The 12,189-nt window shown below is 45.9% G+C and overlaps 2 protein-coding genes across 2 annotated transcripts; both read left to right on the forward strand.

The window, feature by feature from the left end:
- Window positions 1-4,113: 4,113 nt before the first annotated feature.
- On the forward strand, window positions 4,114-7,106 carry BDW43DRAFT_205118 (stress-regulated transcription factor RPN4). Its single transcript, XM_032039192.1, has 2 exons — window positions 4,114-4,347; window positions 4,489-7,106. The coding sequence occupies exon 2, from the start codon at window positions 4,759-4,761 to the stop codon at window positions 6,958-6,960; it is 2,202 nt and encodes a 733-aa protein (XP_031904181.1). The 5' UTR covers window positions 4,114-4,347; window positions 4,489-4,758; the 3' UTR covers window positions 6,961-7,106.
- A 414-nt stretch (window positions 7,107-7,520) lies between these two features.
- Window positions 7,521-7,871, forward strand: BDW43DRAFT_205039 (uncharacterized protein). The gene has a single exon (XM_032039191.1). It carries the CDS (start codon window positions 7,635-7,637, stop codon window positions 7,821-7,823), a length of 189 nt encoding a protein of 62 aa, XP_031904182.1. The 5' UTR covers window positions 7,521-7,634; the 3' UTR covers window positions 7,824-7,871.
- The last annotated feature ends 4,318 nt before the right edge of the window (window positions 7,872-12,189 follow it).

Genomic DNA, 12,189 nt, shown 5'->3' on the forward strand with positions numbered 1-12,189 from the left:
GCCTGTGTCCCGTTTCCATACTTTCCTATACTTTCCTATGCAGTTGGATCGATGGTACTCAAGAAACTCTGTATATAAATTTCGGAATCCTTCGGCTCATATCAAGTTGTATATATTAAGTTGCAGGCAGAAATAAATTAACCAATAAGTGTTTTGCTTTAAGTCCGACCGGTGAATCGGTTAGTAGATACATCTATGTATGTAGTAAAATAATTTCCTAGATCGCGCTAGGCAAGCCAAGCGTTGCATTGACAGAGATTTCACAGTCTAAGCTGTCGTAAACGTGCGCGATTGAACCGCTGATACGTTATCCTGGTTTTTCCGTGCCTACTAAAGTAAGTAGGAACGAGGGCACGCGGCATCGAGCGAACCAGCTTGCGTGTCAACAGCGCTCATCCATCATTTTTGATCTAAGTGGACATATGCACAGATCACCAAATAGGTATGAAAGCCGTGGAAGGAAGCGAAGAAAAATTTTTTCATTGAGTTCCACATGAGTTCCAAAATAGGATAAGGTAGCAGAGTTAAACATAACGATAGGCAGGGATCAGACGCATCTTGACAGATTTTGGCGCACGGACAGCAGGATTATCAATCCATGCCCAAAATTAGAAGGCTTCGAGAATTCTCATGGAAAACTCTAATAGTGCGGCGCCGCCGATTGCCAAGCCCCTTTTCCGGGTACATGGAAATTCGCAGCCACGTATCAACTGCCTTTCGTACGACATCCCTGCGTATTTGTTATTCCGCTTTGTTCATACACCGCAGTTATGAGGTATTTTTACCCACTTGACCCACTTGCTTGCATTGTTAGTGAGCTCATGATTCGTGCTCCTTGTACCCGTCGAACCTCGGAATTACCAACCCAATTTTACAGTCATACACCCCATTTTCTCTCACCCTTGCTGATATTCCTAACGGATGCCCCACTTGTAGGGTCTCCTTTTGAGTAGTTCGCTCCAACGGGAAGTGGCTGTGCTTTGATACCTGCAGCCATTTTCCAATCAAGCGACCAATCCCCCTGCACGCCTTATGCCACTTAAGACGCTAGAAGGAAAGAATTTCCTTCCATGCATATTATACGCATCAGATCCGGATACTGGCACGTAGAACATGGGTTGCTTGTTACCCGTGAGGCTAGCAGCCCCCATGAGGCTGTTCTAAAGTGCTTACTAGTTTGGATAACACCCCTGTTAGAATCTATCACTCTACAAGATAAACATCAATAAAATACTTTTTTTTCTATTTCCGATCACGGCAACGAGACAACCCAGTAGTTGCGTATCTCGGACTGCACTCACCCGACTCTTCTTTTTTGGAAAGTCGGTCGCTGCCATGTGAGGCTCCCTAGATCTAGGTCAAGATGTGCTGGTTATCAGTCCCATATGACATTCCCCATACCCTACCCAAACTACACCAATAGTGGGGCCTTCCGTAATGCCATCAGCGCATATGCCACATAGGGCAATCGTTGTATATCAAATCATTCGCACGGAGCATTCGAAAGATTGAAAGTTGGTCTGAACACTATGGGGCTATCCAGAGAGACCCGCTGGCTGGGTCCCAAGACTTGACTTGCCCAGAATCCGGGTTACCAACTGTCAGGCTTGATATAGCATTATCACTGTACATCCTTAAGAGATATATCCCTTCGCCGAGTATCAGCGACATCGGTCTTTAGCTCCGGCCGGGGGTGGGTGCTCGCAAACCGCGGCTGACGACGGGACAAGCTCCGGCAATTATAGGCAATTACGTTGAGATAAAGACCTTGTTAACTTGTAGATCTTGCCACCGGTTTCAGCTGCCGTCTTGCGATGGGTAATGGGTGGGGTGGGCCTGCAAACGGGTCCGGGGATTGGTTCTCCTGCTAGGAAGATTTTGACCTTTTCAGGTCTGCGTGCGATTCTTGTCTCAACTTATACGAATCATCTCTTCTCGATTGATTGCCTTCCTTTGCGATTGGCGGCGCACTTTATTGCACTATCTTGTGGCTGTTCAGCACCGTCTGTCCGGCTGCGTGGATCCTTGGTTGTGTCGACGGGAAGTTTATCCCTATCAGAGTCTAGGGATCATTATGGATGGCAAGACTTCTGAGCCTCGGGCTTGGTCCGTACAGCCGGGGAGCTGAGGATCCCCGATGATTGCCAGGATTGTTTAAATGGTGATGCCTAGGGCTTGGGAGTTTTGATGTATCAAATTCACATGTGAAATTCCATGTAACTTGCTTTTCTCTTTTTCTTTTTCTTCCCTTTACTGTTATCTTTTTTCTACTAATCATGATTCATCATGAAGGTAGTATCTGCTCATCTTTCCTTTCTGAGGTTAGCGTTTACCAAACATATTATACTACGGCAGCTTATTTACAATTACCGTGACTCAGATCAGGTTATCGTTCGTCCATGTGCCATGGACATCCCTAGGATATTGACCTGTCATGCCATGAACTTGTATCAGCTGACCAAGCCAGGGAAGCATGTACTGCAGTCAACGCTACATGCCCAAAACTGTTGATTGATCGAACGTAACGGCCGAGAAAGTCGAGACACTTTGGGTGAGATGTCGGATCAGACACTGCCGGCGTATCACGCTACTGGGAGTTAGTTCGATGGTTAGCATCGAAACTAGTGAGACCCGGGGACCGGGATCTCAGCGCAGACAAAAGCTCCGAACCATCCCCGACAGAGCTTATGCAAGAAGGGAAGGTTGTTAAGAAGTGCGCTGACGACGTTGGCAGAAAGCACTGGTCGATACCAGAAAGTTGTCGACGTCGGAGCTAGCCAAAAGAGGGCACCCGGACAACTCCGACCCGGCGAACATTGTCAGGCGCCGGGCTAACCCGGACGGGACAACCCACTTATTCAGACATGACAAATTCGACCGTTCGGGCCTAGGGTCATGCACTAGCCACAGCGTGGCAGTGTATGTGGCTGGTGGGTACCAAAACTGCACAATGAGAGAACTGTAGAAAGGATCTTCACAAAGGGAGGGTGGGGGTTGGGGGGGGAAGTACTAGTTATCCACAAGGGGGAATACGGATACAACGTCACCCAATACTATTACATGGCTTTTGGGATGGTAGTATGCAGCGGGTTGAACATGTCACCTGTAAGGGACCCTTGAAATGTCGTGGTCCCATCAGCAACCTTGAGACACGAGATCGACTTTCCCATGACAGTGGCTCAGCTCCCGAGTCATTGGGCAGCTGATTGGCTGCCCTAAAGCCTCTAGGGTGAAAAACCAAAAAAATATTTTGGCGTGGTTGGGTAGATATTACTGTACTATATCGGGATCAGCCATACATACAGTTTAATGCTGAAGATAGGGTGGACTTGGACCCGCCAATGATTGGAGCTATTATTGAATATTTTGATGCTAGGTATGATGATGAATGATTCAATTATGTTTACGGAGATAAGCAACACCGATTTAATTTTAGGATTTGTAATAATTATAGTAACTGCTAGAGAAGAATCCCAGAACATAAAATATTCTTCTACTAAAAATTCATCGGCATGTAGAAACCGAGATGGGGTTAATGCATATACTCCGTGTTCGGAGGTAAAAAAAGAAGAGTTGTGGCTGATGGTCGTGGAGAAGGAACATGAATGAAAGAATGATGCATAAAGTATGTAAGGGAGTGTAAAATAAAGGACAAAAAAAATTAAAACAAATCATGCCGCATTATTGAGACCGGGATTGTGGCTTGTACCCTGAACAATGGATCTCATAGTAAGATTTCCGTTTAAGTTTTTTGGTAGGGTTGACATTTTTTCAAGTGCTCGCGGACCCGGGAGGAGGGTGGAAGACCGAATGAACGACTGACAATTTGCTTTTTTGCTTTTTCGTTGAACCAGTAAACTAATTTCACAGCCGAGGGAACTTCAAACCCCAGATGAATAATGCAGATCTAAAACTTTCACTAAATTAAGTGGGTAATTATTACTGGATCGCGGAAGTCCGGCGTAAATACGGATTACGGGAGTGTTAGTAAAATAAAAAAAAAATAAATAACTTACGATACTAGGTTGACTCGGTTGAGTCAGGATCACCGGGGGGTGTGTACAGTAATAATCGTTCGGTCATTGCTGGTACTACTGACTTGGGTCATTGGTACATACTGCAGGCAAACGTCATTACCTATCATCATAAAAGAGGACACTACCCCCAACCCTATGGATTCCTTTCCCCTTCCTTTTACTCGATATCTTTAAAACAAACTTATTTTCCTCTACTCTACATTCTGAAACGATCTCAATTCATATCACCTTCGACTTCTCAGATTTAATCAATTCTATTTCCCCCATCCCTCAGTCTAACTTTCTCACCATCCCCTTTCCACACTATATAGTAAGTGTGGTCCCCGTACAAAATATCGTGACTTCATCCTTTACTACCCAACTTGACTTTTCCAACTTACGACTACTTTCCTTCCTCAACCTTGGTCCACTCAAAAACCTTGGTCATCCGGTCACAGATCGAACTAACCAGCAATCTCTAAAGTTCAGGTCATCTCCTACCCAAGGATCACTAAGCCGACTGACCAACGACCGGCCGGACGCTTCCAGACTCTTCGACCATTCAGTACGCAATTGTTCGGGGATAAGAGATTCGGATCTTGGGCCATCAACTTTGATTTGGGAGGCTTGGGTGCCAACCTATTAAACTCTGGAGCCTCCCCCAGTGGCAAATTTGCTGAAATAGCTCTGCATCCATAACGCCGGCGTCATACCTTCTGACGTCCAATCGTTGAAAGAGAACATGTCCATGTACCCTTCGATACGCAATAAGGGTTTTATCACTGAACCAACATCGGCCCCGTTTATCAACTTTCAGGATCCCGTTTGCATCCAAGACGACCACTTCCCCGACCTGTCGCAAGAGGCCGCCGTGCAGTACTACAACCAACAGTTGCCTAGACTGCAGTCTCCATTCCAGTACCATCCGGGTCCTGAATTTTACTCTCCGCCGTCTTCCGCACCGTCGTCACCGACCTCCTCTCCCGCCTCCTCCACCTACCACCTCCCTGCGACAACGGCGGTTGCCGCAGAATACCCCTCTACCGTTTCTGACGGCACTACCTTTGAGGCCCCTTCGATGACACCTGTATCCTCTTACAACTCTGCCTTCAATATTCAACATACCGCAACACCACCGTCTTCACAACCATACTTGTCACAATACCCCCAGCAATACCTGTTTGACAACTCCTCCATGTTGGCACAACAGCCTGTCGCAAGCAACCACGGTTGGGAAGGCAATCTGCAGCTGCTGAGCCCCGCTCGCATTCAACATAAACCATCACCCAGTGGTTCGTCGAGCCGATCTGCGCCTGCAGGAAGCTCTTATCAGCGATCCAACGCCTCTTCGCTGTCAAAACCTTTGCCTACTCCCGTCCAAACGCCTGTTCAGAACTCGTTTCTCACCACACCATACCAGAACTACGACACTTCCGTACATGATGGTAGTCAAGCTGAGGCGGAGATGGTGAGGCGAGCTGTTATGGAGCAGCAGCAACAGCAGCAGCAACAGCAGCAATCACAAAATAACCATCAGCATCAGTCAAGTGATTACTCTCTGGCACCTTCTGTGTCAACCGTGAGTCATAACTCGCCCGTTACTCCTCATACGAATTATGAGGACCTCGATGACTCGTCGAAGGCGATGGTTAATGGTGAGAAACGATATCCCGATATAGATGGATGGATGGATAAATACTTACAACTCGATGCCTTTGCAGACTACGGTAACCCCAACGGAAACAACATGCCGATCGGCATTCCCAAGATCAATCGAACTATGTCTGATATCTATCAAGACGAACTCTACAACCCAGCCCTCATGCCCACTCCACAAGTTTCTAAACCCTCTACCAACCAGCAGAATCTGCTGAACCCATTCCGAAACGTGTTCGCCGATCGACTACAGGCTGCCAACCAAGGCCACATGTCTGCACGGTCTCAATCTCCCGTTGTAGCCATGAACCGTGGTCGGTCTCCGTTCCGACAGAACTCTCCACTGGCTTCTGAATACGACACGATGCTCCAGCAGCCCCAGATGGCGACCAGTGTGCCTATGCCTCAGAATGTGGGCCAGGCCCAAGGGGAAGGAGAGCCCAAAACCATGTCCCCCAAGGATGCACTGCTTGATTTCAACGAAGGTGACGACGCTGGAATGCCTCTGTTTTCGACCAATCAACCCGACTTCAACCTCGGCGATGCGCTTAGCCTACGACGCGAAAGCTCCTCTTCATTCCCGCAGTCGCAAAGCTTCACCTCAATGGAGTCATTCCCCGCTCAATATGCTACGCAGGGCGGACTTCCTCAGCAGTACACCTTTGCGCAGCCACAACAGCAGCAGCAGCAGTTGCAGCAGGATCGCCAGCCCCAGCAGCAGAACAACCTCTTGCATCAGACTCCCGATTTCCCCGCATCGCTCCCCCACTTCGAGTCTACGAACAGCGACGGGGGAATCAACAATGGCGTGACTTCCCCGCAGCCACAGCCCGCTATGGCTATGCGCCCTGTGAAAGAAGAAGTTACTCGCCCAGCGCGCACTACTGCCGACGGCGGGACTTATACGTGCACCTATCACGGCTGTACGCTTCGGTTTGAGACGCCGTCGAAGCTGCAAAAGCACAAGCGTGAGGCCCACCGTCAAACTACGCCTGGGGGTCACTTGGTAGCGCGCGACACATCGGCACGCAACTCTCAGGCTGGACCCCACAAATGTGAGCGGATCAACCCATCTACGGGAAAGCCATGCAACTCTGTTTTCTCGCGGCCCTACGATCTTACGCGGCACGAGGACACGATCCACAACGCACGCAAGCAGAAGGTCCGGTGTCATCTGTGCACGGAAGAGAAGACATTTTCACGTAATGATGCGCTGACCCGGCACATGCGCGTGGTGCATCCTGAGGTGGATTGGCCCGGAAAGCAGAGAAGACGAGGCAGGGAGTAAGGCCCAACGGAGTTACGATTGTCAGGTGGCATACCCCCCTTCCTTTTCGACTGGTTACAAATACCCAATTGGGAGACCACAAATGGGTGATTTCCCAACTCTGGAGAATCCTTTTCCATTGAGTCAACATGACGCCGGGGAAAGCCTCTGACGTCATGGGGCTTCCAGATCGGGAAAGGACTCGCTAACGGGACCGGATCGTCGGGCGACTTGCCACTTTCGGAGACCGAGCGGGTCCTCCATTTGTGGCCTTGCAGCCTGGTGACATCATGTTCAAGCTCCGAACCTTGCATGACGTCAACGGATTTAACAGATCGGATTTTTTTTTCGATGTTATCGATCTCTCTCTCTCTCTCTTTTTTTTTTTTTTTTCTGCCATACAGGTGTGGTGTTTCGAATTCAGACAGCAGGGCTCCGCATTTAGTTTTTTTAATTGTGTCAGCATCAGTGGGTCTTAGATTTTGTGTTCATTTGGTTTTGACCATGGGAGGGTTTAAAAAACGGTCGCATCAAAAAAGAAGCAACAGGGTCATTCTGGGATTTTGCTATTACTATTGTTTACTTTGATCACTTGGTTTACCAGTTCTGAGCAAGCCGTGTCACGAATCCTTTTTGTTACGATGTACAATATTCATTATTATCAGCCTGTACGATCACTATGAGATGACGTCTGCATGTCCCTTGAGATTTCTTTATTTCTTTTTTACTTTCTGATTTGCATCATGTGTGTGTTGTTGGAGATGTACAAATGGAGGGTTGTACAGTATAACCAGACATGTATAAATAGTCCATATAATGAACAGCGAGGTCACAGCATTTCCGATCATCTGTGTGTTTTTTTCCTTAGAAGCTATAGCTCTTGACAGCTCCCTTTCCGCCCCGGTCCAAGCTCCCGCTTACTTAGTAGCTTCCCCTCACTTAGCGTAGAATTCTTTCCAACTCCCCCCTCCAGTCAATTGTCATTCTCCATCCATACCTTGCCCATTGGATCCAACCCAACCATCATCACCGGCCGATCTTCTCCTCGGGTCCACCATCCATCTCTTACAACGCGAGACAACTGGCTCCCATTCCTCCTGCCCCCAATTGATTCGCCAATGCGCGTTTATCTCTGTCCATATTATTAATATCGACACCATCAGTTCAGCTATTAGTCTTTTTCTTGTATTTCGAATGTACAAGGGTGGCTGGTCCCAGTCTCTATTCTTGTAGCCCGAAGATAAATTATGTCCCACCCGATCCAATCGCGACTAATGGTGCCCTGTCATGCAAAATGTTGATGCGTTATGCGCGGGGGAGGAATGTGGTACAGTACACATTAATAAGAATACTGTATACGAGACTGTTTGTTTGTTTGTATATACACACCTACATACTAGTTAATGAGTGTGAGTAATGAATGTACTCTGTGGCGCAGGTACAGTTACCCTATGTTGCTGCATTTGTACTGTGTCTAAGATTATGTACATAGCTAGATCTTGGTTTGGTTCCTAAAGATAACAGTCGTTATATCATATATATGTATGAACATGGGGTCGAGGTCAAAGGTATATCATTATTTGTTCATCAGATCATTCTTCTTGCCTTGTTTCTTGAAACTGGGCTATTTGGTTTTGGTACCGGATGTATGTATGTAATTGTAATATTTCGGGAGGGTATGGAAGACGAGACTGAAGTGGGTCAAGTACGGTAAGACTTTATGCGGTGGTCGATCATGACGCCATGGTGCATATCTACTCTCTTCTTGTATATTTCATTCTGATTGTGTGTTTTGTGATACTGTGTGTGTGAATGCATACGAGTATGTCTGATGGTCAATCGAATAGATTGGGTATGACTACATATATTCCTCTAATTATTCACTAAATTGTCAAACTTACCTAGTTGCTCGTAGTTTACAATAGTGGTGATTCTACCTATCTGGACCCGTTTCTTAGTGTGTGGGAGTGGTATCCACCTACCTAGACGGGTCTGTTCCTGACTGTCCGCGGGTCAATGCAGACCCGAAACCTCTTATTTGACCTGTCTATCTTTTCTTTTCAAACGGATTTAGACAATTGGGCTGAGGAGTAGTGGATCTTGTGGGGTGCTGTACCTAGGGCTAGGGAGGAATTCTGTATGTATTGCTGTAAGCTAGAGTAATACTATTCAAGCATCCTGAGGCAGCAGCCCATTGTGGCTCAAAAGTGGAGGTCGAGATACCTTCTCACAGGGACTTTGATGGGTCTCTGCGGTACCTGTCGAATTGTTCACTGATGGTTTCGTTTACTATCTGTTCTTGGAATTCGGGTCTTAGTGTGTGTGGGGACTTACACGTATCCCGAAACACCAGGTGATGAGAAAGAGCATATTGCCAGTGTGATATCGTCAACAGGCTCTGCGATCGAAACTAGCACCTTCATGTATTTTTCTTATTTATGCCCTACAGTAAGAGAGTCCATTTACAAATCTTTATACCATCCGATCATGCATAATTCTAAAATGTCGAAGCCTGGACGCTCTTTCTTCTACATACCATCCTATCTGTCCCTGCAGAACGAGTCGCGCTCTCGACATCGCAATCCAACAACTATCCTTCCGAGATCCCGAATGGCCGCGGACCATCGTAAACCGAACAGGCATGTCGGCAGTCGAAGTGATGAACAGATACGATTGGAAGACAACGGAGCGAGACCATAGTGATCTATGGACCCAGCCATCCAGTGAGATCCATCCAAAGAAATGACAGTGCGACTCATTTGTAGTCGAATCCGCATCTATTCTTTCCCCGTCAGAAATAATTGAACACCTCGTAGCCAACCCAGGAACAGCCGCATACAGTCCCATTAATCCAAGCCACCTCCCATATCCCGGCTTAGCCCAATATATAGTTTAAAACCAAAGATATCAAACAATCTCAAAAAGAAAGAAGATAAAGACATTTAACTTTAAAACACTTAAATAAGTCAGTAACATACCAAGGGACTTGATTCACACCAGAATATGAATATCAAATTCCCTTCAACTTAACACGAACAACCCTAGATAAATGGTAGACTAACCACCGCAATCGTCTCTCCCGGTGGTATGCTACCCAAGTACTTCTGACAGCCTGCAAACAGAAATGGAGTATTCAGGATAATTCTTAGAATGCATTGAAACTGCCTTTGGCTACCAAAAGTGGGTTTGTGATGTGCCATGGATACGAAAAGGACAGATGGACGTCTTTATTGGATCGGATGTGCGGCTTAGAGGATCGTGGCTAGATTTATATCTTCGAGTTTTAACTTCACTTCTCAAGAACACTTGTTACGGTTGGCTTTTTATTCTGATTTTAGCGAAGTGGAACTTTTACGGATGCGAAAGTTGGCGTTTTGCTAGAAGGGAGAGTTGCTGATATACGGATAGCCTGACTGTTGGTCTTTGGGGTATAAGAGGAGGGGTTGGTATACTGCTTATACCGAAAAGAGGTGGTTTATCTGTTATATTAGATAAGAAGAAGCTGGAAACTGTTTTATTGATTGAACCATCTAAAATGCAGACAAAATAAAGGTGCCTTTTACATGGCGGTGCGTCGGGTGATCTGGTGCCTGGAACCAATCGGGGGTATGCCAAATAACATCGGACCTAATTGATGGTTCCGTGGAATGACAAAGAGAGTTCCGTAAAGTGAGCTCGAGAGAATCATAATATTTGTTAAAACTTGAGTTGGGTGAGATTACTGAAGGTAATCTGATCGGGTAAGATGGCGAAGGGATTCGTATCCTGGTCTCGATCTGACACCGTTGCAGCAGTCAGGGATACAAAACTAAGGGTGGCGCCTGAATCAGAATCATATCTCTAGTAATATTCCATAATCCCTGCTAGCCTGTTGGTTTGGAGCGCTAATGATGCGCCTTTGCTAAATGTCTTTGGGATTGTCAGTGGGTAGAATAGCATCCATTTTTCTTCGTCTGAGCCTCTATTTGTTGCCATTATGGGCTCGTAACACATTCAAAGGAGACTTACGTGAAGGAAAGAAACACTTGACAAGCCTGAGTGTGAACAATTACTAACATGCGAGTCAGTGTTCCTTGGAAATGGTCCTCTACCTTAAGAAACACTTGCTAGAGACTATCTGGTCATCAAGGCAAATATTGGCTTGAGGCTTACTACTATCGGTAGTGTCATGGGCCTCTGTCTCGTATTAGATATGGTTAACCCATACTTTCAATCCATAAAGATAAATAAGGTGTACCACAAACAAAAAGAAGCTCCTGAAGGACTTTCATAGTCAATATTGTTGTGATGGGGTGCGTGTAATTGATGTGTAAGGCCTGAAACGTAGACTATGCGATGATGTACAGCGATTTCGAATAAGGACAAGAATAGTTATATATTGATGTGTATGATTTGGCTGTACGATGATTGTAAAAAGTGTTTCCTCTTGGCGCGGAGATACGAAGGTAGATATACGACACAGGTTTGGAATAGCTCATATACCATATTATTGGCGAACCTTTGCCTTATCGATCGATGAACAGACGACAGGCTTCGTCACTTAGCACGGTGGATGATTCCATATAGATAGTCGGAAGAATGTGTCGGTTACTGTATACTGTTAGTTAAATTCATTCGCTGCTAAAAGCTGGGGAGGTATTATGTCAAGGGAAGCAACACATAGTCGCGAATAGAATGGTATGTGAAGATTTATAGTAGGGGTTAAATAGCTGGTAGAGGTATGCACATGGAGAGGGTGGAGTCCCAACAAGATGAAATAACTTGTTCCTTCTTTCAGATAGAGCTAAGTGCAGTCTTTGGAAACTGGAGTATGAAGGAGATGGAGATAAGAAGTTAAGCAAATGTGTAGTCTCTAAGAAATTGTACTTAAATATTGGGCGGTACTGTTTCATATAATACGAATTATCAGGGGTATTAAGAGTAGATGGGGTTTGTTAGGGGTGTGATGTGCCTTTTAAGGCCACTGTTGTGCCCATTGTAATGAGGGCAGGATATATCAAAAAATCGACAACTCAAAAAAGAGACAAATACCTTCAACATAACTGTGCATATTATATACCTATAGTACCCAATGATATTTTCGATCTCGGTGGTTAGAGATAGTCATGCTTCGATGACATTGAGTCAGAATGGAATTTTCCAAGTATTAAGAACTCCATACGTTCGAACGCTTGGATTTATTATGCTGTAAATCATTAGCCATGACACCCTTTCAAAGAGGAAAGAATGATTTTGAGGACTCACATTAGC

This window comes from Aspergillus alliaceus (assembly GCF_009176365.1).
Source record: "Aspergillus alliaceus strain CBS 536.65 unplaced genomic scaffold BDW43scaffold_6, whole genome shotgun sequence".
In the NCBI taxonomy this organism is placed as follows: domain Eukaryota; kingdom Fungi; phylum Ascomycota; class Eurotiomycetes; order Eurotiales; family Aspergillaceae; genus Aspergillus; species Aspergillus alliaceus.